The following is a 26,749-nucleotide window of genomic DNA, read 5'->3' on the forward strand; positions in this document are numbered from 1 at the left end:
TTCACCTCAAGTCATAAAAATGATACTGGCTGCCAGAGTTGCAAATATTAATTCCGATTTGGTAATAAAGTTAGAAAGGGCTGGGATGAAATAATCCTAATGAGCTTCTTTTAATAAAGCTCACCAGTGGGGCTCTGTGCTGATGGCCCCCGTGGGGCTGAGTCTCTTTCTGCTCCCAGAGCCTCCAAAGAGACAGCCTGCTTCCAAACAGGGCTTTTGCTGTGTCCTAATTATGCTTCTATGTAAACATATTTTATCATAATGATCATCTTTAGGGGAATTTGCAGTCACAGAGGGCTTGTTTCTCTGTCGTTAATAAATAGAGAGGATGACTTTCCTCCAGATGATCTCCCCTAGGTGGAGGTGCCAGGGTACTCCTATGGGCTGCTGGTGCCCAGGACCCTGGGCCCGGTCCACTGCCCCTGCAGGGGCCTGCACTGGTTGCGGAAGGAGAGCACTGGCTGCGGAAGGGCTTGCCTCTGACCCTGGTCTAGTTCCATAAGTGTCACTCTCCCGTTCTTCACAATACGGCAGTTTCTGCTCTGCAGGGCAGTTGTAGGGATTCGAGCTTCAGGGGTGCCTGAGCACTGGGGAAGGGAGAGTAATTTGTTCTCATCCACATAGCAGGGCCCTCAGCACACCCACCCATCCACCCATGTGCTTGTCCAGCAGAGGCCAGGCGTGTGAAAACTGCTCATGGGCAATGGGCAGTCGTAGGGGGACCTGGAAAGTGCACTGGCCTTGGAGTTCACAGCTTGCCTAACACGGAGATCATAAAAAAGCATTTAGCTGAACTTTCTTCTAGCAATTTTATGACTTCATTTTCATCATCCCAGGTCAACAATCGGCCAGGAACTGGTTTTTGCTTAAGGTGTGAAGCCAGGGTTTGACCTTTTCCTCCTTTATCTAACCAGTTGTCCCAACATCATTAAAAAAAAAGAAACCATTTATCTCCACAACCAGCTTTCTCTCCTTTTCCCTTGCAATGAGCAACCATTCTAAGGTGATCAAAAGGTATCCTTTTGTTAGTGTATATTTTTGCAAAATCAGTGTTGGTCTTTGACAGTGTTTTTAATTGACAAATGGTGCTGCATTGTAGCTCATTCTGACTCTGTTTCTAAGATCCATCTGTCTATGTGGATGTCAAACTTCAAACCTCTGCGTAGCACTGTGTGGAGTGCACATGCCGCATTTGCCTCTCTCGCCCACTGATGACACCCAGGTTGCCTCCAACTCCCCCCAACATACCCAAACAACATTGCCATGAACAGCTCTCAGCTGCCTCCTGAGAGACCTGTGTGAGCTTGACCATCTGCGTGCCTAGTCCAGGGGACAGAAAAATTGCCCATGGGGCAAGGGTAAGTACAGGGAGGGGACTGGGATATCCTAAGGACACCCTATGTCTTTAGGACTTAGAGTGAAATTATTGGGCTATCAGGTTCTTACACATTGTTGAGTAAGTATTGCCAGATTGCCAGGATGTCCACACCTGCTCCACTTCCACCATTTACCAAGTCATCCAGTTTACTCACTATTTTATTATTTGATCAGCTATTTAAAATTTACATATAAATGAATATCAAAGGTGATTAATATTATTTTCTTTCACATCTTTATTGGAGTATAATTGCTTTCCAGTGTTGTGTTAGTTTCTGCTGTACAGCAAAGTGAATCAGCTGTATGTATACATATATCCCCATATCTCCTCCCTCTTGCGTCTCCCTCCCTCCCACCCTCCCTATCCCACCCTTCTAGGTGCTCACAAAGCACTGAGCTGATCTCCCTTTGCTATGTGGCTGCTTCCCACTAGCCATCCATTTTACATTTGGTAGTGTATATATGTCAATGTTACTCTCTCACTTCATCCCAACTTACCCTTCCCCCTCCCTGTGTCCTCAAGTCCGTTCTCTATGTCTGCGTCTTTATTTCTGCCCTGCCACTAGGTTCATCAGTACTGCTTTTTTAAATTCCATATGTATGCGTTAGCATACGGTATTTGTTTCTCTCTTTCTGACTTACTTCACTCTGTATGACAGATTCTATGTCCATCCACCTCACTACAAATAACTCAGTTTTACGCCTTTTTATGGCTCAGTAATGTTCCATTGTATATATGTGCCACATCTTCTTTATCCATTCAACTATTGAGGGACATTTAGGTTGCTTCCATGTCCTGGTTATTGTAAATAGAGCTGAAATGAACATGTCTCTTTTTGAATTATGGTTTTCTCAGGGTATATGCCCCGTAGTGGGATTGCTGGGTCGTATGGTAGTTCTTCTTTTAGTTTTTTAAGGAACCTCTATACTGTTCTCCATAGTGGCTGTATCAATTTACATTCCCACCAACAGTGCAGGAGGGTTCCCTTTTCTCCACACCCTCTCCAGCATTTATTGTTTCTTGATTTTTTAATGATGGCCATTCTTACCAGTGTGAGGTGATACCTCACTGTGGTTTTGGTTTGTATTTCTCTAATGATTAGTGATGTTGAGCATCATTTCATATGTTTGTTGGCAATCTGTATGTCTTCTTTGGAGAAAAGTCTATTTAGGTCTTCTGCCCATTTTTGGATTGGGCTGTATGTTTTTGTGATATTGAGCTGCATGAGCTGCTTGTATATTTTGGAGATTAATCCTTTGTTAGTTGCTTCATTTGCAAATATTTTCTCCCATTCTGAGGGTTGTCTTTTGGTCTTGTTTATGGTTTCCTTTGCTGTGCAAAAGCTTTTAAGTTTCATTAGGTCCCATTTATTTATTTTTGTTTTTATTTCTCTTACTCTAGGAAGTAGGTAAAAAAGGATCTTGCTGTGATTTATGTCATACAATGTTCTGCCTATGTTTTCCTCTAAGAGTTTTATAGTGTCTGGCCTTACATTTAGGTCTTTAATCCATTTTGAGTTTATTTTTGTGTATGGTGTTAGGGTGTGTTCTAATTTCATTCTTTTACATGTAGCTGTCCATTTTTCCCTGCACCACTTATTGAAGAGGCTGTCTTTTCTCCATTGTATATTCTTGCCTCCTTTATCAAAGATAAAGTGACCATATGTGCGTGGGTTTATCTCTGGGCTTTCTATCTTGTTCCACTGATCTATATTTCTCTTTCTGTGTCAGTACCATAGTGTCTTGATTACTGTAGCTTTGTAGTATAGTCTGAAGTCAGGGAACCTAATTCCTCCAGCTCCGTTTTTCTTTCTCAAGATTGCTTTGGCTATTTGGGATCTTTTGTGTTTCCATACAAATTGTAAAATTTCTTTTTCTAGTTCTATGAAAAATGCCATTGGTAATTTGATAAGGATTGCATTGAACCTGTAGATTGCTTTGGGTAGTATAGTCATTTTCACAATATTGACTCTTCCAATCCAGGAGCCTGGTATATCTCTCCATCTGTTTATGTTATTTTTGATTTCTTTCATCAGTGTTTTATAGTTTTCTGAGTACAGGTCTTTTGCCTCCTTAGGTAGGTTTGTTCCTAGGTATTTTGTTCTTCTTGTTGTGATGGTAAATGGGATTATTTCCTTAATTTCTCTTTCTGATCTTTTGTTGTTAGTGCATAGGAATGCAAGAGATTTCTGTGCATTAATTTTGTATCCTGAAACCTTACCAAACTCATTGATTAGTTCTAGTAGTTTTCTGGTGGCATCTTTAGGATTTTCTATGTATAGTATCATGTCATTGGCAAACAGTGACAATTTCACTTCTTTTCCAATCTGTATTCCTTTTATTTCTTTTTCTTCTCTGATTTCTATGGCTAGGACTTCCAATACTGTGTTGAATAATAGTGGTGAGAGTAGACATCCTTGTCTTGTTCCTGATCTTAGAGGAAATGATTTCAGTTTTTCACTATTGAGAATGATGTTTGCTGTGGTTTGTCATATATGACTTTTATTATGTTGAGGTAGGTTCCCTCTATGCCCACTTTCTGGAGAGTTTTTATCATAAATGGCCGTTGAATTTTGTCAAAAGTTTTTTCCTGCATCTATTGAGATGACTATATGGTTTTTATTCTTTAATTTGTTAATATGGTGTGTCACATTGATTGTTTTGCGTGTATTGAAGAATCCTTGCATCCTTGGTGTAAATCCCACTTGATCATGGTGTATCATCCTTTTAATGTGCTGTTGGATTCTGTTTGCTAGTATTTTGTTGAGGATTTTTGCATCTATGTTCATCACTGATGTTGGTCTATAATTTTCTTTTTTTGTGGTATCTTTGTCTGGTTTTGGTATCAGGGTGGTGGTGGCCTCGTGGAATGAGTTTGGGAGTGTTCCTCCCTCTGCAATTTTTTGGAAGAATTTGAGAAGGATAGGTGTTAACTCTTCTCTAAATGTTTGATAGAATTAGCCTGTGAATCCATCTGGTCCTGGACTTTTGCTTGTTGGAAGATTTTTAATTACAGTTTTGATTTCATTACCTGTGATTGGTCTATTTATATTTTCTAATTCTCCCTGGTTCAGTCTTGGAGGGTTGTACTTTTCCAGGAAGTTTTTCATTTCTTTCATGTTGTCCATTTTTTTGGCATATAGTTGCTTGTAGCAGTCTCTTATGATCTTTTGTATTTCTGTGGTGTCAGTTGTAATCTCTCCTTTTTCATTTCTAATTTTATTGATTTGTGTCCTCTCCCTTTTTTTCTTGTTGAGTCTGGCTAAAGGTTTATCAATTTTTTTATATTCTCAAAGAACCAACTTTTAGTTTTATTGACCTTTGCTATTGTTTTGTTTGTTTCTATTTCATTTATATCTGCTCTGATCTTTATGATTTCTTTCCTTCTACTAATTTTGGGTTTTCTTTGTTCTTCTTTTTCTAGTTGCTTTAGGTGTAAGGTTAGATTGTTTATTTGAGATTTTTCTTGTCTCTTTAAGTGAGCTTGATTTGCTATGAACTTCTCTCTTTGAACTGCTTTTGCTGCATCCCATAGGTTTTGGATCATTGTGTTTTCATTGTCATTTGTTTCTAGGTATTTTTGGATTTACTCTCTGATTTCTTCAGAGATCTCTTGGTTATTTAGCTGTTCACTGTTTAGCCTCCATGTATTTGTTTTTTACTGTTTTTTTCCTGTAATTGATTTCTAATCTCATAGCATTGTGGTCAAAAAAGATGCTTGATACAATTTCAATTTCTTAAATTTTCCAAGGTTTGATTTGTGACCCAAAATGTGGTCTATTCTAGAGAATGTTGTGTGTACACTTGAGAAGAAAGTGTATTCTTCCACTTTTGGGTAGAATGTCCTAAAACTATCAATTAAGTCTATCTGGTCTGTTGTGTCATTTAAAGCTTGTCTTTCCTTATTTATTTTCTGTCTGGATGATCTGTCTATTGGTGTAAGTGGGGTGTTAAAGTCCCCCACTATTATTGTGTTACTGTCAATTTTTCCTTTTATGGCTGCTGGCATTTGCCTTATGTATTGAGGTACTCCTATGTTGGGTGCATACATATTTATAATTGTTATGTTTTCTTCTTGGATTGATCCCTTGATCATTATGTGGTGTCCTTCCTTATCTCTTTTAACAGACTTAAAGTCTATTTTATCTGATATGAGTATTACTACTCCAGCTTTCTTGTGATTTCCATTTGCATGGAATATCTTTTTCCATCCCCTCACTTTCAGTCTGTATGTGTCCCTAGGTCTGAAGTGGGTCTCTTGTAGACAGCATACATAGAGGTCTTGTTTTTGTATCCATTCAGCCAGTCTGTGTCTTTTGGTTGGAGCATTTAATCCATTTACATTCAAGGTGATTATCACTATGTATGTTCCTATTACCATTTTCTTAATTGATTTGGTTTGTTTTTGTGGGTCTTTTTATTCTCTTGTGTTTCCTGCTTAGAGAAGTTCCTTTAGCACTTGTTGTAAAGCTGGTTTGGTGGTGCTGAATTCTCTTAGCTTTTGCTTTTCTGTAAAGATTTTGATTTCTCCATCGAATCTGAATGAGATCCTTGCTGGGTAGAGTAATCTTGGTTGTAGTTTTTCCCCTTTCATCCCTTTAAATATGTCCTACCACTTCCTTCTGTATTGCAGAGTTTTTGCTGAAAGATCAGCTGTTAACCTTATGGGGATTCCCTTGTATGTTATTTGTTGCTTTTCCCTTGCTGCTTTTAATATTTTTTTCTTTGCATTTAATTTTTGATAGTTTGATTAATACGTGTCTCGGCATGTTTCTCTTTGGGTTTATCCTGTATGGGACTCTCTGTTCTTCCTGGACTTGATTGACTATTTCCTTTACCATGTTAGGGAAGTTTTTGGCTATAATCTCTTCAAATATTTTCTCAGACCCTTTCTTTTTCTCTTTTTCTTCTGGGACCCCTATAATTTTAATGTTGGTGCATTTAATGTTGTCCCAGAGGTCTCTGAGACTGTCCTCAATTCCTTTTTTTTTATAAATTTATTTATTAAAAAAATTTTTTTTGGCTGTGTTGGGTCTTCATTGCTACACAAGGGCTTTCTCTAGTTGTGGCGAGTGGGGGCTACTCTTCCTCGCAGTACGTAGCCTTCTCATTGTGGTGGCTTCTCTTGTTGTGGAGCACAGGCTCTAGAGTGCAGCCTCAGTAGTCATGATGCATGGGCTTAGTTGCTCTGTGGCATGTGGGAACTTCCCGGAGTTGCTCTGTGGCATGTGGGATCTTCCTGGACCAGGGCTCGAACCCATGTCCCCTGCATTGGCAGATTCTTAACCACTGTGCCACCAGGCAAGTCCCCATCCTCAATTCTTTTCATTCTTTTTTCTTTATTCTGCTCCCTGGCAGTTATTTCCACCATTTTATCTTCCAGTTCACTTATCTATTCTTCTGCCTCAGTTATTCTGCTATTGATTCCTTCTAGAGTGTTTTTAATTTCAGTTATTGTGTTGTTCATCGCTGTTTGTTTGCTGTTTTGTTCTTCTAGATCCTTGTTGAATGTTTCTTGTATTTTCTCCATTTTGTTTCCAAGATTTTGGATCATCTTTACTCTCATTATTCTGAATTCTTTTTCAGGTAGGTTGCTTATCTCGTCTTCATTTATTTGGTCTTGTAGGTTTTTACCTTGCTCCTTCGTCTGTAACATTTTTTTTGTTGTTTCATTTTTTTTTTTGATGGGTGGGGCTGTATTCCTGTCTTACTGGTTAATTGGCTTGAGGCATCCAGCACTGGAGTTTGCAGGCAGTTGGATAGAACTGGGTCTTTGTTGCTGAGATGAGGACCTCTGGGAGGCCTCACTCCAATTAATATTTCCTGGGGTCTGAGGCTCTCAGTTAGTCCAGTAGTTTGGACTTGGAGCTCCCACCACAGGAGCTTGGGCCTGACCTCCGGCTTGGGAACCAAGATCCCACAAGCTGTGTGGCATTGCAAAAAAAAAAAAAAAAAGAAAACAAAAAGGAACAATACAATAACAAAGAATAAGAAACAAAATAAAATTAGAAAGATAAAAAATATATTAGGAAAAATAAAAATATAATTGAAACAGCTGCAAAAAGGTAAAATAAAACCACAACAGAAAAAGGAAAAAATATGGGGGCGGGGGAAAACAAGCCAAAAGGAGCAGAACAATAACAAAGTATAAGGAATAAAATAAAATTAGAAAAATAAAAGATTTATTAGAAATACAAAAATATAAATGAATCAACATGGTAAAACAGAATCCCAATCTAAAAGAGGAAAAAAGAAAGAAAATAAAAAAAGCCTTGGCTATGGGGGGTGTTTAGTTGGGGGTGGAACTTAGGCAGGGGGGTGACATTTGAGTGTGGGGCGGGGCCTAGGCTCAGGACCCAACCAGCAGGAAAAGGCCTTGGGGGCGGGGCCTAGGCCAGTGATGTTCAAGCATGGGGCAGCGCCTCTGCTTAGGACCTGTGTGGAACGGGAGAGGCAGCACCTCCAAAGGAGGGCCTCTTGAGTGTGGAGTTCTGGAGTTTGGAGGTAAGGCCCTGAGTGAGGGTGTGTGGGTGGGGTTTAGGCCCAGCGTGTTGGAGGGGGTCTCCGAGTGTAGAGGTAGGGCCCTGGGTGGGGGTGTAGGGGCAGGGCTTGGACTCTGCATGGCAGGAGGGAGGCTCTGAGGGCAGAGGTTTAGGCCCTGGAGCCCAGGAGGCTCCCCCTAAGTGGGCAGGAAAAGTGCTGGCCGTGTTCCCTTCTGTTCCTCCGCCCCCCCACATGGTCTCCCCCAGGGTCTCCCTCATCCCTGCTGGACCCCTAACCATGGGTGGGTCCCGCTGGGTATAGGAACTCCTTCCCTCCCCCAGCCGTCCCTCAGGGGTGCCAGTCCTGTAGGTCCGGCCTTTACTTCTGCTCCCCTTTCCCTCCCTCCCACTCCTTCAGGACCCGCGTGGCTGGACGGGACCTAGGTGGGCCTGGATCAGGCCCTGGATCTCAGCAGGCTCCCAGGGGCCCAAGTGGGCAGGGGAAATCTGGCCACGCTCCCTTTTGATCCTCTGCCCTCCCAGTGTTCCCCCAATTTCCCCCTTCAGGCGTGGGATCCCTTCCCCTCCCCCCAGCCACCCCTCAGGGGTGCCAGTCCCATCCCGACTCCACTTCTCCTCCCTCACTAACCACCACGGCCCACGTCCTACCCGGTCACTGGGGGTTCCTCCCACCCCCTTAGGTGTCCATGGTCCCCCACTGGTGCCTGGTAGGTGCCCTAGTTGTGCGGAGACACGAATTCCGCTATCTTGTCTGCTATCTTGACTCCGCCCTCCCAAAGGTGATTAATATTAAAACTAAGGGCAAGCACACACCATTCATGCAAGGAGTGGGCAGCACTGTCTCCGCTGGGCAGAGGCTCCAGGAGGAGGTGAGTGGAGCAGTCTTGGGTCATGGTCTGACTTCCGCTTCTCTGGGAGGTGACAAGGCCCTTTCTGGGGAACTCATGAGCAAGGTCATGAGTGAGTCTTGGGAAACAGTGGGCTCTCCACAGTCGGGTGCCTGGCAAGACTGGGGTGTAGACCAGGTGCTGGACATGCAGCAGACGTCCGGTCAGTGAGAGTGGGCTGCTCTGTCTTTTCTATATCTGAGCCCACCGTGGTCTACCTCCCGCTCTCAGGGAAAAGCTGGAAACTTCTGTGAGTGATATGCGTGTTTTCAGCAGAGCCTGAGGGGAGAGACCCTCATCAGCACATGGTCAAGACAAGCCAAGTACTGATGAGAAGCTGGCCCAAGTTCTCCTGGGCGTTCTGTCCTCGGGTTAAGAAGACGGCCTGATGGAAGGGGGTCTTGGTGATGACAGTCCATATGCTGGGTCACACTGCTGCAGTGAGGCTCAGTTGCCCTCCACAGCTGCTGCAGAGCTGCCACCTTGGGATCACTTTTCACCATCCTCCAGGGGATTCCCTCCTCATCTCTCGTGTTGGGTTTCCTTTATCTCTAGTCTTCCACTTTCTTGGTTACCTCTTTTGTTTTGAAGGAGCACATCCTTCAGTACCTTCAAAGGGGTGCTGGACAGATAAAACTTTAGACAACTTACTTGTCTGGAGATATCTTTCATACTTGTTGAGAACTTGTCTGGGTATAGAAATTTTGAAGGCTTTGCTCTATTGTTTTCCTGCTTCTAATGCTGGTTTGGGGAAGTCTACAGCCATTCTGCTTCCAATCCTTTGTGACCTCTTCTGTAACTGCTTCCCCCGGCCCCCTCTTATTCTCTGTGAAAGTTTCTAGAAACTTCCTTGTGTTCTGAAATTTCATGATGATGTGCCATGGTGCTGGTCTGTTTTCATCTGCTGAGTTGGGTGCTAACTGGGCTCTTTCAGTCTGGGAGCACCTTTCAGTTGTAGGAAATTTTCTTGAGTAATTTCGTTAATTCTTTCCTTTCTGTTTTCTCCTTTTCTTAAAAAAAATTATTTATTTATTTATTTATTTTTGGCTGCATTGGGTCTTTGTTGCTATGCGCAGGCTTTTTCTAGTTGCAGCGAGTGGGGGCTACTCTTCGTTGCGGTGCGTGGACTTCTCATTGTGGTGGCTTCTCTTGTTGTGGAGCATGGGTTCTAGGCGCGGGGGCTTCAGTAGTTGTGGCACATGGGCTGTAGACCGCAGGCTAGGTAGTTGTGGCGCATGGGCTTAGTTGCTCCATGGCACGTAGGATCTTCCCGGACCAGGGCTCGAACTCGTGTCCCCTGCATTGGCAGGTGGATTCTTAACGGCTGCATCACCAGGGAAGTCCCTCTCCTTTCTTTTTGGAGCTTCTAGTATATGGATGATACACCTCTGGTCTGGTGCTCCAATTTTCTTATCTTTTTTCCTGATGGTTCAAGTCTCTTGGTCTTACTGTTTTACTTTCTGGGAGATTTTTCAACTTTGTCTTCCTAATCCTTTCATTAAGTTTTTTTATTTCTGCTGAAATGTTTTTAATTTCAAAGAACCCTTTTGATTGTTCTCATTTTGTTCTTGTTTAGTGAATGCGATATTTCCTTCTACCTCTCAGGGGTCACTAATGATAGGTTTCCCCACCTTCCTAGGTAGTCTTTTTTTCCTCCATTTTCCTCATTTTGATTGTTGTGTTGTATCTTGGTCTCCATCTGTTGAGTCTGGGACTAATCCCAGAGAGCTGGAGATCCTTGGCTGGCTGCTCCTGTGTAAAGTTGGGCAACAAAAGAGGTGACTGGGAGCTTGATGCCCGTAGTTGAGGGAACCATGGACAGTAATATTGCCTTTTGTTCTTTGGTCAGATTCCCTAGAGAAGCCTCCTTCCAACTTCCTGCCTGAGGGGTAAAGGCTTGACTACCAACGTTCTGGGAGTGGATTGTGGGCTAGTGTCTCAGCATTCATTTCCTTTTCCTGTTCTTAGCATGGTACCTGTGCTCTCAACTACACCTGGTGCCTGCAGCCCAGAAACCTTCTTTTCCACCTTTTTGAGAGAGAATGAGCTTCCAGACCAATGCAGTGTTAGTTATTGGGCTGTTACTGGGACACAGGGTGTGGGGAGGGGATTTGGCATTGGCCATCAGCTAGTCCTTATTTCAATCCACCCATCATCCCACTTCCAGAGGTACTTGGTGCCTTTGGAGGATTCTGCAGTACAGACTGGAAGAGTCTTGGCCAGCTTCTCAGATATACTAAGTCCATCGCCACATGGACACCTGCTTTCCAGCTTACAACAGTTCTGTTATTTTCTTCCTCTCCTTCTCCCCCTGTCCGTGTAGGCTTGTGATTAAAAAAAAAATCATACCTTTCCTAAAGTTGTAATGGGGTTCCAGGGAGGAGCAAAATTAGATGTATGTGTTCAATGCACCATTTTTATTCAAGGTCCCTACTATGCTTGGATTTGTGTTTAGACATTGTATTCAGTTCCAAAATCCGTCTTTTCATGACACTTGTACCACTGTGATCTAATTAATGTTATTTTGTAGTGTCTTCTGAAATTTTGAAAGGTAAATACCTCCTTGTTATTATTCCTTTTTAATATTTTTTCTGGCTATTCTCTCATATGTAGTCTTCCAGTTGAACTTCGGAATTATTCTGTTGGATTTTAACAGTTTTTTGATGGGGAGACTGTGTTAAATTTATAGATTAATTTGGAGGAGAATCAACCTGCAATCCAGGATAGTGTCATTGTGTCTCCAGTTACTGAGGTCTTCTTTTGTTTTGAGGGAGAGCTTTGACTATATTTTATTACTCTCTGTGTAGTCTTCATACATTCCTTATTTTTGTTTATACCTAGATATTTTGTAGGGTTTGTTCCTATTGTCAATAATCCTCTTTTCCCATTCTCTTTCCTAGCTGGTCACTGTTATGTACAAGAAAGGTATTGATCTTTGCATACTGATTCTATGTAAGATGAGAATTAACTATTTCTTGTAGGTTTGGTAAAACTCTTCTATAAAACATTCTGGGCTTTTCTTTGACTGCTTTTTTCCATTTCTTCTAAGGTTTATTCAGGTTTTCTACTTGAGCCAACAGTTAGTGTGTATATTCTCTATTTAGTCTAGGCTTATTAGAACTGTGTTTTTAATTTCTGGTGTTTAGGGTTTGAGGGTCCTCCTTGTTTTCTCTGATTTTGCTCTATGGTAGCAGCTGTGGACATGATTTTTGAGTTTCCTTTTTGTCCTAACATACAGTCAAATTTGGAACTTGTTCTGCACGTGCTTGAACAGGACACATTTTATGGTTGTTGGGCTTAAGCATTAGGTTGCTTTAGTAATTCAAATCTTCTACAGTAATGCAAATCCTGCCTAATGTTTTATCTAATTCACCTGTTTCTTTCTGGAATAGATGTATTAAAAAGCACATAGCACTGTGGCTTTGCCTATTTCTCTCTGTATCAGGTTGAAGCTCTGTTAGGTGAAAAAAGTTCATATCTTTTATATCTTCTCAATGAATTGTTTATCAGTTTGTACCCTTAATGCCTTGGATTATATTTTATCTCATGAATGTAGTTACGCCTGGTTTCTTTTTGTTGGCAATTACATGGTAACTCTCTCTTCACCCCGTTTGTCTGAACTCCTCCTGGGTAATTTTGTTGTAGTTACACCTTGTATAAGTAACTTACAGCAGGATTTTGTGCCAGCTCCTGCTCCTTTGCCAGCCACCTGACTTTTGCTCCTGCTGCCCACCCCCCTCTGCCGCCCCCAGCCTGGGCTTCCTGGCCCTGCTGTACCTGCCTCTCCTTCCAGTCCAGCTCCCAGCTCCCAAGGGCACCCTCTGCCTCCCCACTGCTGGCCCTGTGCTCCCTCCCATCGTATCTCTGCACTGGCTCCTACCCCTCACAGCCCTGCGATTATCTGTGAGGCACTGAGGCATACAAGACCCTGGGCCCCTGTCTTCTGAGCGGCCTTCCACTCAAGTGGAGAAGACAGATAATGCCCAAGTAAATTCACAGATGACATTCGAACTGCAAATGGTGGTGTGTTCCATGAAGGAAGACACTGGGGGAAGGGAGAGCCTATTTTAATTTAGAATGAAATAAGGCAAGTTGCCCTGAGGAGGGGACATTTCAGCTGACACTTGGAGGATGAAAGGGAGGAAGCCCAGTGAGGAATGAGGGGAAGATCATTCCATGAAGAGGGGACAGCAATCTTTCCCATCACTGAGCAGTGGCATCTCAAGGCTCCGTGCCCCTCCTCCCCTTGTCGGTGTGCAGCTGGCCCTGAGCGGGGAGGCAGAGGGGGACCAACACATCTGAGTCCACTGCAGGAGGCAGTGGGTCCCTGGCACCAAGGGCTGCAGGTCCCCTTCCCTCTAGACCTTTTGGGGGGGCTTCTGCTGGACCTGATAGTGTTGCAGGAAGGGGGACCCCTTCCAGGGCCCGAGAGTGGGCTCTTGTCTAACACTCGGAAATGAATTGTCCGACGAGACATACATGCTGACAAAGCAAGAGACTCTATTGGGAAGGGGCAGCCCGGTGGAGAGCAGCAGGATAAGGGAACCCAGGAGAGCTGCTCTGCCATGTGGCTCGCAGTCTCAGGTTTTACGGTGATGGAATTAGTTTCTGGGTTGTCTCTGGCCAATCATTCTGACTCAGGGTCCTTCCTGGTGGCCCATGCATCGCTCAGCCAGGATGGATTCCAGCGAGGAGGAATCTGAGAGGTTGGGAGGACATATGGACTGGCATCTCCTTTTGACCTTTCCCAAATTCTTCCAAATGGTGGTGGCCTGTTAGTTTTGTGTTCCTTACCAGGACCTCCTGTCATAAAACATCTCATGCAGGGCTTCCCTGGTGGCGCAGTGGTTGAGAGTCCGCCTGCCGATGCAGGGGACACGGGTTCGTGCCCCGGTCCAGAAAGATCCCACATGCCGCGGAGCGGCTGGGCCCGTGAGCCATGGCCGCTGAGCCTGCGCGTCTGGAGCCTGTGCTCTGCAACGGGAGAGGCCAAAGCAGTGAGAGGCCTGCGTACTGCAAAAAAAAAAGGAATTTTTTGCAAATGGTTACCTGGCCAGGGTGGGCAGTTTTGGTCAGTGGTTCCCCTAACAATAGGAAGGTTAAGTTTGGGCAGGAGCAGCAGCAGAAAGGACATCCTAGGAGAGGCCAGTGCAGCAAAGGCCTGGGCGTGGGATTTGCACAGGGACAGCAAACACCCAGGCACCCTTGAACCTACAGAGCCAGCACTTGCTGCATGATGCTCCCATGGCATTTACAGACTCAGGTCCCTGGGGTTTCTCTTCTCGGGAATAAACATGCTTGTTTCTATCAGCTTCAGTTTTCCCACACCATCCCTTGGTGCTGGTGAAGTACACAGGTCCCTCTGGGGCACATTAACAACTTTGGATGACATGACTTGGGCTGGGTTCCAGCCCTTCTCTGTGGTGTGACTTGTCTGAGTCACTTAATCTTCCTGGGGTTCCTTGATGCTAAAACGGGGACAGTAATGAGGATGGTGCGGAGCCTCCCGTTTGCTGTGAGGATCAGATGGCTGCTGGACATAGCGGAGGTTTGTTACTGTGAGGGGCTGTGCACATGCCCCACCCTGCCCCCAGATGCAGGGGCAGCAGGGGGCAGCAGGTTCTGGCAGGGGCATGTGATTCAGGGGCTGTGGCTGCTGTGACCCACTTATTCCCCTGGAGGGCAGGTACTTCAGGATGCCCTGGATGCAGTTCTGCTTCCCCTATTCCGTCCTCTCCACAGACTGTTATTGACTCTTTGAGGAATTCTGTCCGACCCTCTGTAGAGACTCTAAAATGAGGGACAGCTTTTGGAAGCTTCCTGTTGTGTCATCGTTTGCCTGAGACATGAACAGTCCAGAAAGGTCTCCCCAGCACAGGGAATGCCAGGAACTAAAATCCCTGCGGTTACCCATTGAGAATATAGGGTCCTGCCATAGACACCTCCGCTCAGGGAAGCCTCGGCCTACCGGGGTCCAGTCTTCTCCCATCTACCATGGATCAGCCACCCAGGGGGGACCAGCGGCTTCTCCTTGTGGGGAGGCTGTGCACAGAGGGCGATTGAGTCAGGAGCCAGGGCAGCATTGTCCTCCCACCTCAGCAGGAGATGGGCAGTGCCAGCTGCTCGTTAGTGGGTCAGTTACAAGCATGCAAGAGCTCCAGGGGGAGGAGGGGAGGGTGACAGAGAGGTCTGAGGGACCGAGAAGAACTGAGGCCTTTAGAGCAAGGAGGCAGCCCAGTGCAGGTGGACGGGCCCTGAAGGCTGGGATTGGTTTCAGAGAATCACTAGGCAGCCAGCTGAGAACCCAAGCAGGACTCAGCCTGAGGGATAGGCCCGCTAGAACCAGAGTGTGGTTGGGATCTCTGCGTGGCCTAGCCTTTAGGATCGGGCCCATTGTAGGGAGAGTCAGGAGACATCCAAGAATGACAAGGTGGAACGACAGCCTGGCTGCTGGGTCCCATCAACACTCATGTGGCCCCAGGTCTGGGTGCCTGGCAGACCCTGCTGACCTTGGAGCTGTTCCCTACGTCCTGCCAGGCCTGAGCAGGGCTTGGGCTTCCAGGGACCCGACTGTAGGGTGGGGCTGTCACCTTCAAGGTGCCCCGAGCGGCCCTGTCTTCCTCCCTTCATCTGCACTTTACTTTGGATTTGGACACATCTCTATAGGGGCTGGGCCTTGGGGGGGTGTTCTAGAACATAATGTCCAAGCCACCCTCTAAAATTATCATGCTCAAGATAATAATGATAACAATAATTATGCTTGTGGTGAAATTAACATTTCTAATGCATTCTTAGAAAACATTGCTGTTTTTAATGGGCTTGTAACATACAATTTAGTTAAAAACTGAGCTTGCGGGCTTCCCTGGTGGCACAGTGGTTGAGAGTCCGCCTGCCGATGCAGGGGACACGGGTTCGTGCCCCGGTCCGGAAAGATCCCACATGCCGCGGAGCGGCTGGGCCTGTGAGCCATGGCCACTGAGCCTGCGCATCTGGAGCCTGTGCTCCGCAACGGGAGAGGCCACAGCAGTGAGAGGCCCGTGTACTGCAAAAAAAAAAAAAAAAAAAAAAAACAACACAAAAAACTGAGCTTGTTCAGCAGAAGCAGCTACAAGATGTACCCTAGCCAGCCCTGGCCTGGTGGCAGCCCCATTCCCTCCCCCAGAAAATGTCAAGAGGAGTCACTGCACGGTGACTTCTTGGGTTAGGGTTGGGGGCACACTCTGATGCCTTCAGAGGTTAAGTGGGCAGCAAGGGCGGCAGGCCAGGCAGCGGGCCCCTGTGTCCTGTTTCCAGGCATGGCTGTCACTCCACAGCTCAGTGTAAACTCCCCTCCCCCTCTACAGTGACTCCATTTCTTAATTTCTCAGATAAGCTGGCTATTCTAGGTTTTAACATGAAATCTCCAAATTTTGAAATACTGTCAACCAAATAAGGTATTTAAAAAACACCACATGGCCCTAACAGGCACCCCCATGGTCTGGTTTTGCTCAGGGACCACCTGTCAGTGACCCCTGGCTTGACAGGGGCAGGGGGTAACATCCAGCCTCTTCCCTGGGAAGAGCTTTTTATGGAAATTACCATCTTTCTGCTTCCCAAGGTGGTTCTGAAGGTGAGCTGTCCCTGCTTGTTGAAAATGCAAAGAAATAAATGTGTAAAAATAGAGTAGCAATTCCTCAAACCCACTGTCAGGTTTAAGTAGCTGATGTTTCCCCTGGGAGCAGCAAGGATGGCCCTGAATTACCCCCAGACAGCACAGCAGAAGGATGAGCTCTGCACTGGCACTCTCCCTGGAGTGGTCCTGGGCAGTGCCTGCCGTGTGCATGTGTGTGCGTGTGTGTGGAGTGTGTGTGTGCCTGTGCATACGGGGTGGACATGGGGGACTACAGGGCTGGGGCGGGGGCACAAGGACCCCAGGAGGTAAGGAATGCCAGCAGATGCTCAGCCCTGGCACTAGCCCATTCCTCTTTTCTGTGCAGCCCTTCCCCCTCTGCTGCTCCTTCACTCCCATTTTTCCTTCCATAGCCAGGTTGCAGGTTTGTGCCTGAAACCTAACAGACAGCAGGTGTAAAGAAGAGAGCTTCTGGCTGGCTGGGGAGCTCTCTCAGTCTTGTGGTCTGTAAAATGGAGGCAATAACGCACACCAGAGAGGCCTGTTGTCAGCACTGGATGAGGAGACATACTCGGAGGGCCTGGCTGCCTCACTGTGCCTCCAGAGGAGACCGGGGAAAAGAGCTTAGGGGACAAGTGAGAAGAATTGTTCTGGAAGACTCTTTAGTGATGTCATGATAACCTGAGGTCCTAGGTCCTTCCCAGGGCAAGAGTCTCTGAGACACACCTGTTCCTCCCCCTACCAGGAGTGCCAAGGAGGGGCAGGACCCTGGGGTCAAGGACCTGGCGTGGACACATAGACCAGTGCAGGGTTGTGAGGGGCTTCCAGAGGCTTTGGCACTGGGACTAATTGGACAGTGTGGTCTGTGGCTGCCGGCAATGCTGAAGGTCGGCCTGGCCAGCTCAGCTGCAATCCTGAGAGGTAGGGGCCAGGATTGGTCCATGGTGGGCTCCAGGCCCAGTGGGAAAGTAGAAGGGGATTGAGACAGATGCTGCAGCCCTGCAGATGGTGCAATGACATCCTGGGGTCCTGGGCCTGATGCAATCCAGCCCCTGGCCCCCTCAGCTGTGGCCCCTAAGGCCCCATGCCCCAGATGGTCTGCCCCGCTCTGAGCCAGGTGTTTAGCCTGTGGGGGATGGAGTGAGCCTCTGCCAGGCAGACTGTGGGAGAGTTGTCATAAGAGGGGCTCATCCTGATTCCTGCATGATTCAGTCAGGCAACCTTTCATCTCTTTGGCACTTGGCATCAGGGGCAGGCACAGTTCTGGGGTCGGGGTCACCCATGGCCTGGCCCCAACCCAGAAGTTGAGTGGGCGGGCCTGGCACAGAGATGAGGGACCTAGCTCCAACCAGGGACTGAGCAGAAAGTTCCAGAAGAGGAGCTGTCTGAAAAGACACTGTGAAACACATACCACCTGGGCTGGGCCTCAGTTTCCCCGGTTATAAATGGGGAGACCAGCCTGGGAGACCAGCTCTTTGGCACTGGGTGGCCCTTGGGGAGTGTGCGAGTGTGTGAATGGGTGAAAAGAGTCCACCCTGCCCATTCAGCTTCCCACCCTCTCTGTTCACTGCTGGGTGCCAAACCTGGCCTCTGTGATGGCCGAGCTGTGGATTTGCATGCTGCTGGGTCTGAGCTGACTTGGTACATCACTGCTGCCCTCTCTGAACCTCAGTTTGCTCTCCTTTGAAATGGGGACAGAAATGCCCTCGGTTAGGGTGCTGTGATGATGACAAGCTGATGGCCAAGCTGGCACCTGGCAGGTGCCGAGTTGCATCTGAGTGGGGGTTTGTCCTGCTGCGGTGTCCCTGGTGAGCCTGGGCTGCTGCTACAGGCTTTGTCCTCTCTCCTTCCAGGGATCTTCCCGGGTAGCCTGGACAGCTTCAGCCGTGCCCTGGGCATCCTGGAGGAGCGAGTCAACAGCTCCAGGCAGAGGGTGCGCAGACATGCTGCCGACGACGACTACAACATTGAGGTCCTGCTGGGGGTGGATGACTCTGTGGTCCAGTTCCACGGGAAGGAGCATGTGCAGAAGTACCTGCTCACCCTCATGAACATTGTGAGTGGGGGTGGGGTGGCAGGGGCAGGGCACTGGGGGTGGGGCTGGGAGGCTAGGGGTGCAGGTGGGCCAGGGCAGCTGTGCTTGCCACGGTTTCCTGGTGGAGCTGGGGATGAGTGACATGGTCACAGGGAGGCTGTCTGGGTCTACAGGTGAGAAAAGGTGACCCTCCCATTGATTTTGTTGAACCTCAGTTTTCTCCTCTGCAAAGGGCGGGTGGAGGGGGGTGGTTCTGACTTGGCAAGGCTGTTTACATGCTAAGGCAGCTTTCCAGAAACTCGTCATTTGTGGACCAGTTTTCTTAATTTTTCATCATACCCACATGGTATAGGCTGTGTATTTTCCTGTAAATCAACTGACTTTTTTTAAAACTTAAAATTATTTACAAAGGCAACCTCGCTTTATTGTAAAGGTAACCTAGAAGTAAAATGTAAAGCGATGTTATTCAAATCCAGCTAGACAGTCCTGCCTTCTGCCGGGTCTGCACCACAGCCCGCGATATTCAAATGGGAGATTAGTGTGTGTTAGAGAGGAGGACAGACAGACCGACACCCATCCGAGGTTTCTCCTTGAGGTAGTTAGAGGAAGTGAAGATGGAAGAGAGCATCCGTTTCTCCCTGTGAGGTTGGGCTCCTTAACTGGGTGACTGGGTGCCACCTAAGCCTCCTGTGGCACCACGGGACACCTGCCCTGTCTACCCAATCCTGAGAGATTAAGCTGTTACCCCTCCCCTCATTCCAGCCCCTTCCACCCCAGGAGGTATAGGATGCTGACCTTGTAGAAAACGCAGTTCCTGCCTCTGCCTGGGGTGGTGTGGAGATCCTGCCCCTCACTGCCTGGTGCCTAATTTGAGCCCTGCTGGGAGAATATTAGGGGTTGGAGGGAGATGCAGTGGGCCTGCAACCAGGACACGCTGTGGGCCCAGCATTGTGGGAGGAGTGGATTTGTGGAAGGAAGCCTGGGCTTGTAGGGGGCTGGAGGTGGGCAGGGAAACCCAGGGGATAGGGGGCTCTACAGCAGGCAGGGCTGCTCCCCAGCCTGTCAGTGAACTGGGTCCTCCAGAGGTCCAGCTGGTGGCGAGCAGTGAGGGGGTAGGACATTTACTCCTGGCCTGGTTCTCAGCTCTGCTTCCTGGGCCATGGTGAGCCCCTGGGAATTCAGCTGATCCTTGGGCAAGACCTCCCAGAGCCCTAGTGAAGAGATAGGTCAGGGGCAAGAAGGAGGATATGAATGAGCTGGTCACTGGACCAGGAGTAAACCCCTGCCTGCCGGCCTGTCTTCCTCTCCACCTGCCTTAGGTAAGTCACTGACCCTCTGGAATGCAGCCATCTCATCTGCAAAGCAGGGCCGAAGTCTGTTTGCAGATGTTATTTTATTTTGGAGAGTGTTATCACACTTAATGTCACTTATTTTTGAAAAGTACCTTTAATATAATAATAGTAATAATAATACCATGATGGCTACAAATATTGAGCTCTTAATACGTGAATCTGTGTGCCAGGCTTGTGCTAGTCACTTATCATGCATTATCTTTGGAAATCTTCACACGAACTATAAAATTGGTAGATATAAAATCTTGTCTGCCTTCAAAATATATGTCTTTCCCCAAGTATTATACTGCCCTCCAACCCAGTGGACAAAAGGACTGGTTGTGGCATTCGGGAGTCCTGAATCCTGGTAAACTACTTGTTTCTTCACACCGGAATTAGCATACATCCCACAGAGTAAGAGCTCAGTCTCATAAGATGGGCCCCACTTCAAATGTCGAGCTCAACTCCCAGGTTGTCAGCTGTGCTTCTTACCAACCAGCTCCTCAAGTTCAATAATTTGCTAGAACGGTTCACAGAACTCAGGAAACCACTTTACTTACTACCATCGGTTTATTATAAAGCACACAACTGAGGAACAGCTAAATGGAAGAATGCACAGGGCAAGGCATGGGGAAGGTGCGTGGAGCTTCCATGGCCTCTCTGGATGCACCACCGTCCCAGCAACTCGATGTGTTCCCCAACCTGGAAGCTCTCCAAACTTCATTGTTTAGGGTTTTTATGGAGGTTTTATTTTGCAGGCATGATTGGTGAAATCACTGGCCATGGGTTATTGAACTCAATCTCCAGCTTTTCTCTCCTCCCTGAAAGTTGGGGGTGGGGCTGAAAGTTCCAACTCTCTAATCATACAGTTGGTTCCTCTGGCTACCAGCCCCCATCCTGAACTATCTAGGGGCCCACCAAGAATCGCTTCATTAACATAAACTCAGGTAAGGTTGAAAGGGGCACATTATGAATAACAAGAGATGCTCCTCTCACCCCTATCATTAAGGAAATTACAAGTGTTTTAGGAGGTCTGTGCCAGGAATGAGGGGCAGAGACCAGATACATATTTCTTATTATTTTGCACCTGGGTTACCCCTGACCCCACCACTACCAGGTATGTCACTGAGAATGGGCTTCAGTCTTCTAAGCCTTGGTTTTCTCACCTTTAAAATGGGCAATAATTTTCATCTTGAGTTGTCGGTGAGGATTAAATGAGATGATGAAGGTGAACGTGCTTTACAGTCTCTAAATAAACGTGGTTTTGCTATCATGACGATGACAATATTTAGTTTAGCGACAGCAGGTTTAGAATTATTCTTGACAAGTACAGCAAAGACTCTGAGTGTCTTCCTGAGGCTGGTGGATCAAATCCGCCTTTTCCCTGGTGTGGAGGGTCCCTCTGTCGCACACACCTTATGCCCATGAGCTGGTAGGAGGAAGTCTAGAACTTTGTCTTGGTTTTGCCGGTTAACTTCAATGTATTCATTTACACCCCCGTGATCCAACTGTACCTCAATTTTGGATAAGGGTGTGGTTTGGTTAGTTTCTTGAAGAGCATGAGAAATATAAAAATTCTTAAATTGAAACAAATTTGATCATAACAGAAAGGGATTTTAGGAGACGAATCGGAGGAGCTGAGAAAGAGTACTTGGGCCGTGTCTTTTTTCCCCTGCTGCATCACGCAAGTGGTGCTTGTTCCAGGCACAACGGCTGGTCCTGCAGAGACAGAGGGCCTGATGGACACTCCTGGGCTCAGGGAGACACGGCAGTGGGGGGTATCTGTACCTCCAACCTGAGCTCCCACAGTAAGAGTGCAGTGTGGTTGAGGGAGGTGAGGGCCCCTGCTTGGATCCTGTGTTGCCTTGACAATACCCTCTAAGGCTCAGTGTCTTCATCCAGGGTACATGCATGCCCTGGGAAGAGTCCCTGGGGATGATCTAAGGCACATGAGCCCTTTGGTGGTCTTGGGGAGGAGGGGGATTGAGGAGGCAGGAATATTTGAGAAAAGATAAGCTTCTTTAGCAGTGCTGTCCAATAGAACTTTCTGCATTGCTAGAAATGCTCTAATTCTGCATGTCCAATACAACAGCCACTAGCCACCCTGACCCTTGAGCTCTTGAAATGTGGCGTGTAATTGAAGAACTGAAATTTTAATTTAATTACATTCCAATAGAATTTAAAACAAATTTTAATTATGAAAAAATATATAAAATTTACCATCTTCACTGTTTATAAGGGAGCAGTTCAGTGACATTAAGTATACTCACATTATTATGCACCCATCACCACCACCCATCTCCAGAACTCTCTTCATCTTACAAAACTGACACTCTGTACCCGTTAAACAATAACTCCCATTGCTCCCTCTCCCCAGCCCTTGGGAAGCACCATTCTACTTTCTGCCTGCTGTGCCCTTCCTCTGAACTTGACCAGCACATGGCGCTAAATGGCAGTGTGGGTGGCCCTGGGTGTGGGGGCCTTTAGACCCGGTAGGTGCTGGCCCACCTGAAGCTGCAGCCAGAGCCCCATGTGACCCTACAAGGCCTGGCCAGGGTAGGGCTCCCTCTTCTTGTAAGCGCACAGCTGGTCTTGGGGCTTCCCAGCATTTGGAGCCAAAGCAGCAACGTGCAGGACAGATGTGGCAGCAGCTGACCCAGACTGTGCTCCAAGTGAGGCATTTGGTCAGCAGTGAGGACAGCCAGGACCAGGATGGAAGTATTCCCAGCTCCCAAGGCTGGGGGCCAGCCCTGGGCGGACAGTCTGTCCCCTGAGGGAGGTCACAGAAGCCCTGGGAGGAGGGTCAGGTGGGGGGTCCCGATGGCAAAAGACCTGGGGAATGTGGGCTCCAAGGAGCAGCAGAGGCCAAGGTGTCGGGCCAGGTGTCGGCGTGGCTCAGCCCTGGCAGCTCTAAGCCAGCTTGGTCTCCCTCATCGTTCAGTTATTCTGCTTGCAGGACTCCCTTTGGGGTCTCTTTGTGGCAGACCCTGGGCTGGGACGTGGGTCCTGGTGTGACACCGACATTTCAGGTTCATCAGATATCCACATGCTCCCCTCCCTTCCATTTCCCAGCCTCCCTTGCACCTCATTTTTGGGGCTGTGTGGCTAGTTTTAGCTAACGGCCTGTGTGGAAGGAAATGACATAGGTCGCCTCTTGGCCAAGGCAGTTGAGAGCCAGTGTGTCCACTTCCTCTCTCTCTGTCCTACCACAGTGACCTTGGAAGTCACGTGTCCCAGTAGCTGCAGCCGCAAAATGGGGCAGGGCCGCCCAACCTGCATAAGCCTGTGATGTGTGCAAGGAAACACACACCAGCCTTTACTGTATTAAGCCACTGAAATGTGGTAGATTCTCTGTTAACTGCAACACAGCCCATCCTATTCTAATACACACAGCTCCTGTCCATACAGTACAATCAGCAAATATTTACTGGGCATCAACTCTATGTCAGCCGTGAAATAGGGCCAATGTGGGGAACAAGGGGCCCAAGTAAGAGGGGAAGTTGGAGGCAAGGAAGGCCAGTCAATAGAGGAACTTGGATGTGACTCTAAGGGCAGTAGGAAATTGCTAGAGGTGCTACTTCCTTCCAACATTAATGGGCAAGACATTTAATGCCCATTTTTTCATAGGAAAATGGGAATTAATCCATCCCTTTTTCCACCTCAGACTCTCGAGGGTCAGAAGGGTTGGAAATATTTGCTGAGCATTTCGAGAGAGCCACCTGGATGTAGAAGGGGTCTCATGGTGTTCAGAACCCTCCCACAAACCCATTCAAGCACCTCTTTCGAGGTCCAGTTTCCTTCTTTTCTTCCTCAAGTCTAGAAAAGTAACATTCTTTGTTTATTAAAATATGCTATATTTAACATGTACCATATACTATTTATGATGGAAAATTAGAATATATTCATATAGGTTTGTGAATGTTTTCTCCTATCAATTATTGCCTAGTACTTCATTTTAATGATGGCATAACATTGCACCACGTGACTGTAGCATACTTTTTAGGTAATTGATTATTTATATTACTCATGTAACAAAATTTATTTCCCTTTTAGATGTTAGTTTGGCCACTAATAGTAATGAATATCATTATAGCTGAAACTATTACTCATCTTTACTATTTCCTTAAACTAAGTTCCTAAAAGTACAATTCTTGGTCCACAGTTATGTGCAGTTTAAAGTTTTCTGTGTCAGAAAGCTTTCTGTTCATTTTCACCTATTCATGTTCCATTGAGTAAATGCCCATCTCCTCACCTCTTCACACCACCAAATCCTTTTTAGCTTTGGCAGTTTGATAGCTACAACAGGGATATACTTTTGTTGTAAGTTGTAGGTATTTGATGGTAAGGAGGTCCCATTTAAATATATATATATATATATATTTTAAAACAGTGATCATCTTATATTTTTATGATTGGCCTATTCATGTTTTTTATTCCACTGGGACTTTAGCTTCTTTTGTGTTAATCTGAAGAACTGTTATATTAAAATAGGTTAATTTTTTGTCGGATGTTTGTGTGGGAAATGTTTTCCCCAGTTTTGTTGTTTGCCTTTTGTTGTATTTTGTTTGGGGTTGGTTGGTTGATGGCTTACATTTTTGTGTGTAGTCATGTCCTGAGATCTTTTCCTCCCTGGTTTTTCCCTTGGGGGCTGTCTTTGGCATTTCATGCCCTCTCCAGAAGTTAATCTTCTTGGAGTTTCTTTCTGTTTGCCCCCAACAGTGACTCCCATGGCCTGTTGTCAGCAGCATCATTTCCCAAACCCCAGTCCTCACTGACCACCTGACGATTCTTGCTGTGCATTCAGCTGCGGCAACCCCACACCCAGAATGTCTCCTGGGTACAAAACTCCCGGGGCCAAGTGCAAACTGAAAATGTGGTTCTCTTATTCAAAGAGCAGGAAAAAGTGTCATAAGACGTACCTATACAAAGCCTTTTCCTTTCGTATACAGTCTTTCAACTTGTCAAGATTTTAAAATTTTCTATTTATTATCACTCTAAGCGAAGAAAAATTAGGATTTTTAATTATAATCATGCATTTTACCATTCATCTTTATATTGTACAAGGCCTGTTTTAAATGCAGATATTAGAACATTTAACCAGCATGGGGAATCACCAGAATTAAACAGATTTGTACTTTATGGCTTGTGCCCGAAGGGTGCTGCAGGCTTACCAGAAGTTCAGACAAAGCACCAACCAGACTTAAGAAGGTTGGGAGGAGGAAGACAGGCCCCCCCAGGAGTGGAGCCATGAGGGAGCACTCCCTGAGGGCCCCCGGTCCTGGCCAGTGATGCAGGGCGTGCCCCCGGGGCCTGACAGCTGCCTGTCCTGTCTCCCGACAGCTGCCACTGAAAGAACACAGGGCATCTCCCAGCCCCAACCCAGGTCATGCCCTGCCCCAAGATGCCTCAGGGCACATGTGTCCACCTGACCATCCCTGCACCTGCATGCAGGCCCCTGTAGTGGTCACTGAGTGGGGAGTAGGAAGACAAGAGCCTGTCCTGTGGAAGTGGGACCACGTGTGAGCCAAGGCTTCCCTGTCCCAGCGGATTTCACTCACAAAACACAAATTCAAAGATAAAATAATGAATTTCAAGATGGTAACCACAGAGCGTTAAGCCCAAGTGCAGAGCCCTCTTGGGCGTGGGCCCTGGTCACTCGCCCCTGAACCCAGGAACCTGAGCCTGTGCTTCCTGCCTCAGGCCCCGTTCTTATGGCCCCATCCCCATCCTCTACTCATCTGGAGGCTCAGCTCAAACCTACCACCGCTCTCAGCTCTCTGCCCAGATGAAGAAAGCTGGTGCCTTTTGAGCACTGAGGCCAGGCTGTGGGCTGAGGCCTCATCCCTTGGGGTCCTCTGCACTGATTTTTACCTCTCGTACACCATAGCCTTGAGATTGCTGGCAAACCCAGGATGAGGCCCTGTGTCCTGGGCCCAGGGTCCTTTAACCAGGCCAGAGAAGCTGGGACCCCTTGGGGAAGGCTGCCGGAGAGCCTCATCCACATGTTTGAGGGAGGAGGGGTCTCGATCCCACCACCAGTAGGCTGTGAGGATGGAGCGGGGAGCACTGGCAGATGTGCGGCCCCTCCAGCCATGCTGGCTCCTCCAGGGCCCATGCCCCACACTGCTGCTGGGTCCCGCCTTGGTCCCCTACTTAGGTGAGCCTCTCCAGCGCTGGCCTCCCCCTGCCGCCATCCCGTTCCTGCTCCTCCCGAGTCTTCAGCTGTGGCTCATCTTCTGACCTTCACCAGGCTCAGCCCTGAGGACAAGGAACTCCCCCCTGCCCGGGCCGCCCTCTGCACTGGGAGCTGCGGTCCTGTTGACCCCTCTTCCCTGGAAACGGGCTTCCTGCCTAGCCTGGAGCTCCCAGGCTGGGAGGCAGTCAACACTCCTGAATGTGCCTGCTGCTGACTCTGGTGCCAGCCCTTGAGCTAGTCTGTGCTTTCAAACTCAGTGCTGTGGCAGTGCAAGCCTGGCACCCCAAGGAGCCATGCAGTGACGCAGCCCTCATGTTCGCGGCACCTCCAGTTACCTTGTCAGGCGTGGACAGTGGGTCTTCTCTGGGCTCAGGTGAATGGGAGGCCAGGGAGGAATGCCTTCGGGGAAGACTCGAGAGCCATTATTAAAGTAATATGTTTACAAATGCACTTTAAAAAGTAAAACCTATTCATGCCAAGACTTCAAGAAATATAAAACTTAGGCACAAGACTAGTGCTTCCTATATGGCTTATAGCATTTAACTACAGCATTAATTTCAATCCTATACTTCCCTGAGCAGCCAAAGGCCTTGGTGGTTGCTCGGGCTCTCAGGATCCATAGAGACCTAGCACTGCTGCCTGACTGAGCTGCTGGTCCGCTTGCACTCCTTCTAGATGTGAGACAGGCCAGTGTGTTGGGTGATGACCTGCCCCAGAAGACGGCTCTTTGCTCGTGGGAGCACGTCCTCTCAGCAGGCCTGCCAGAGGCTGCTGAGGCCACAGTACAGATGTGAGGTGTCTCCCCCTCAAG

General features: G+C 47.3%; 1 protein-coding gene across 1 annotated transcript in view; it reads left to right on the plus strand.

The window, feature by feature from the left end:
* The window catches only part of ADAMTS2 (ADAM metallopeptidase with thrombospondin type 1 motif 2), a 247,111-nt gene that overhangs the window by 134,642 nt on the left and 85,720 nt on the right, over positions 1 to 26,749 (plus strand). The window contains exon 4 of the mRNA XM_030844679.3: positions 18,230 to 18,432. Coding sequence (XP_030700539.1) covers positions 18,230 to 18,432 — 203 coding nt within the window. The remainder of the gene's footprint in view (positions 1 to 18,229; positions 18,433 to 26,749) is intronic.

Source organism: Globicephala melas, chromosome 3 (assembly GCF_963455315.2).
Source record: "Globicephala melas chromosome 3, mGloMel1.2, whole genome shotgun sequence".
In the NCBI taxonomy this organism is placed as follows: Eukaryota; Metazoa; Chordata; class Mammalia; order Artiodactyla; family Delphinidae; genus Globicephala; species Globicephala melas.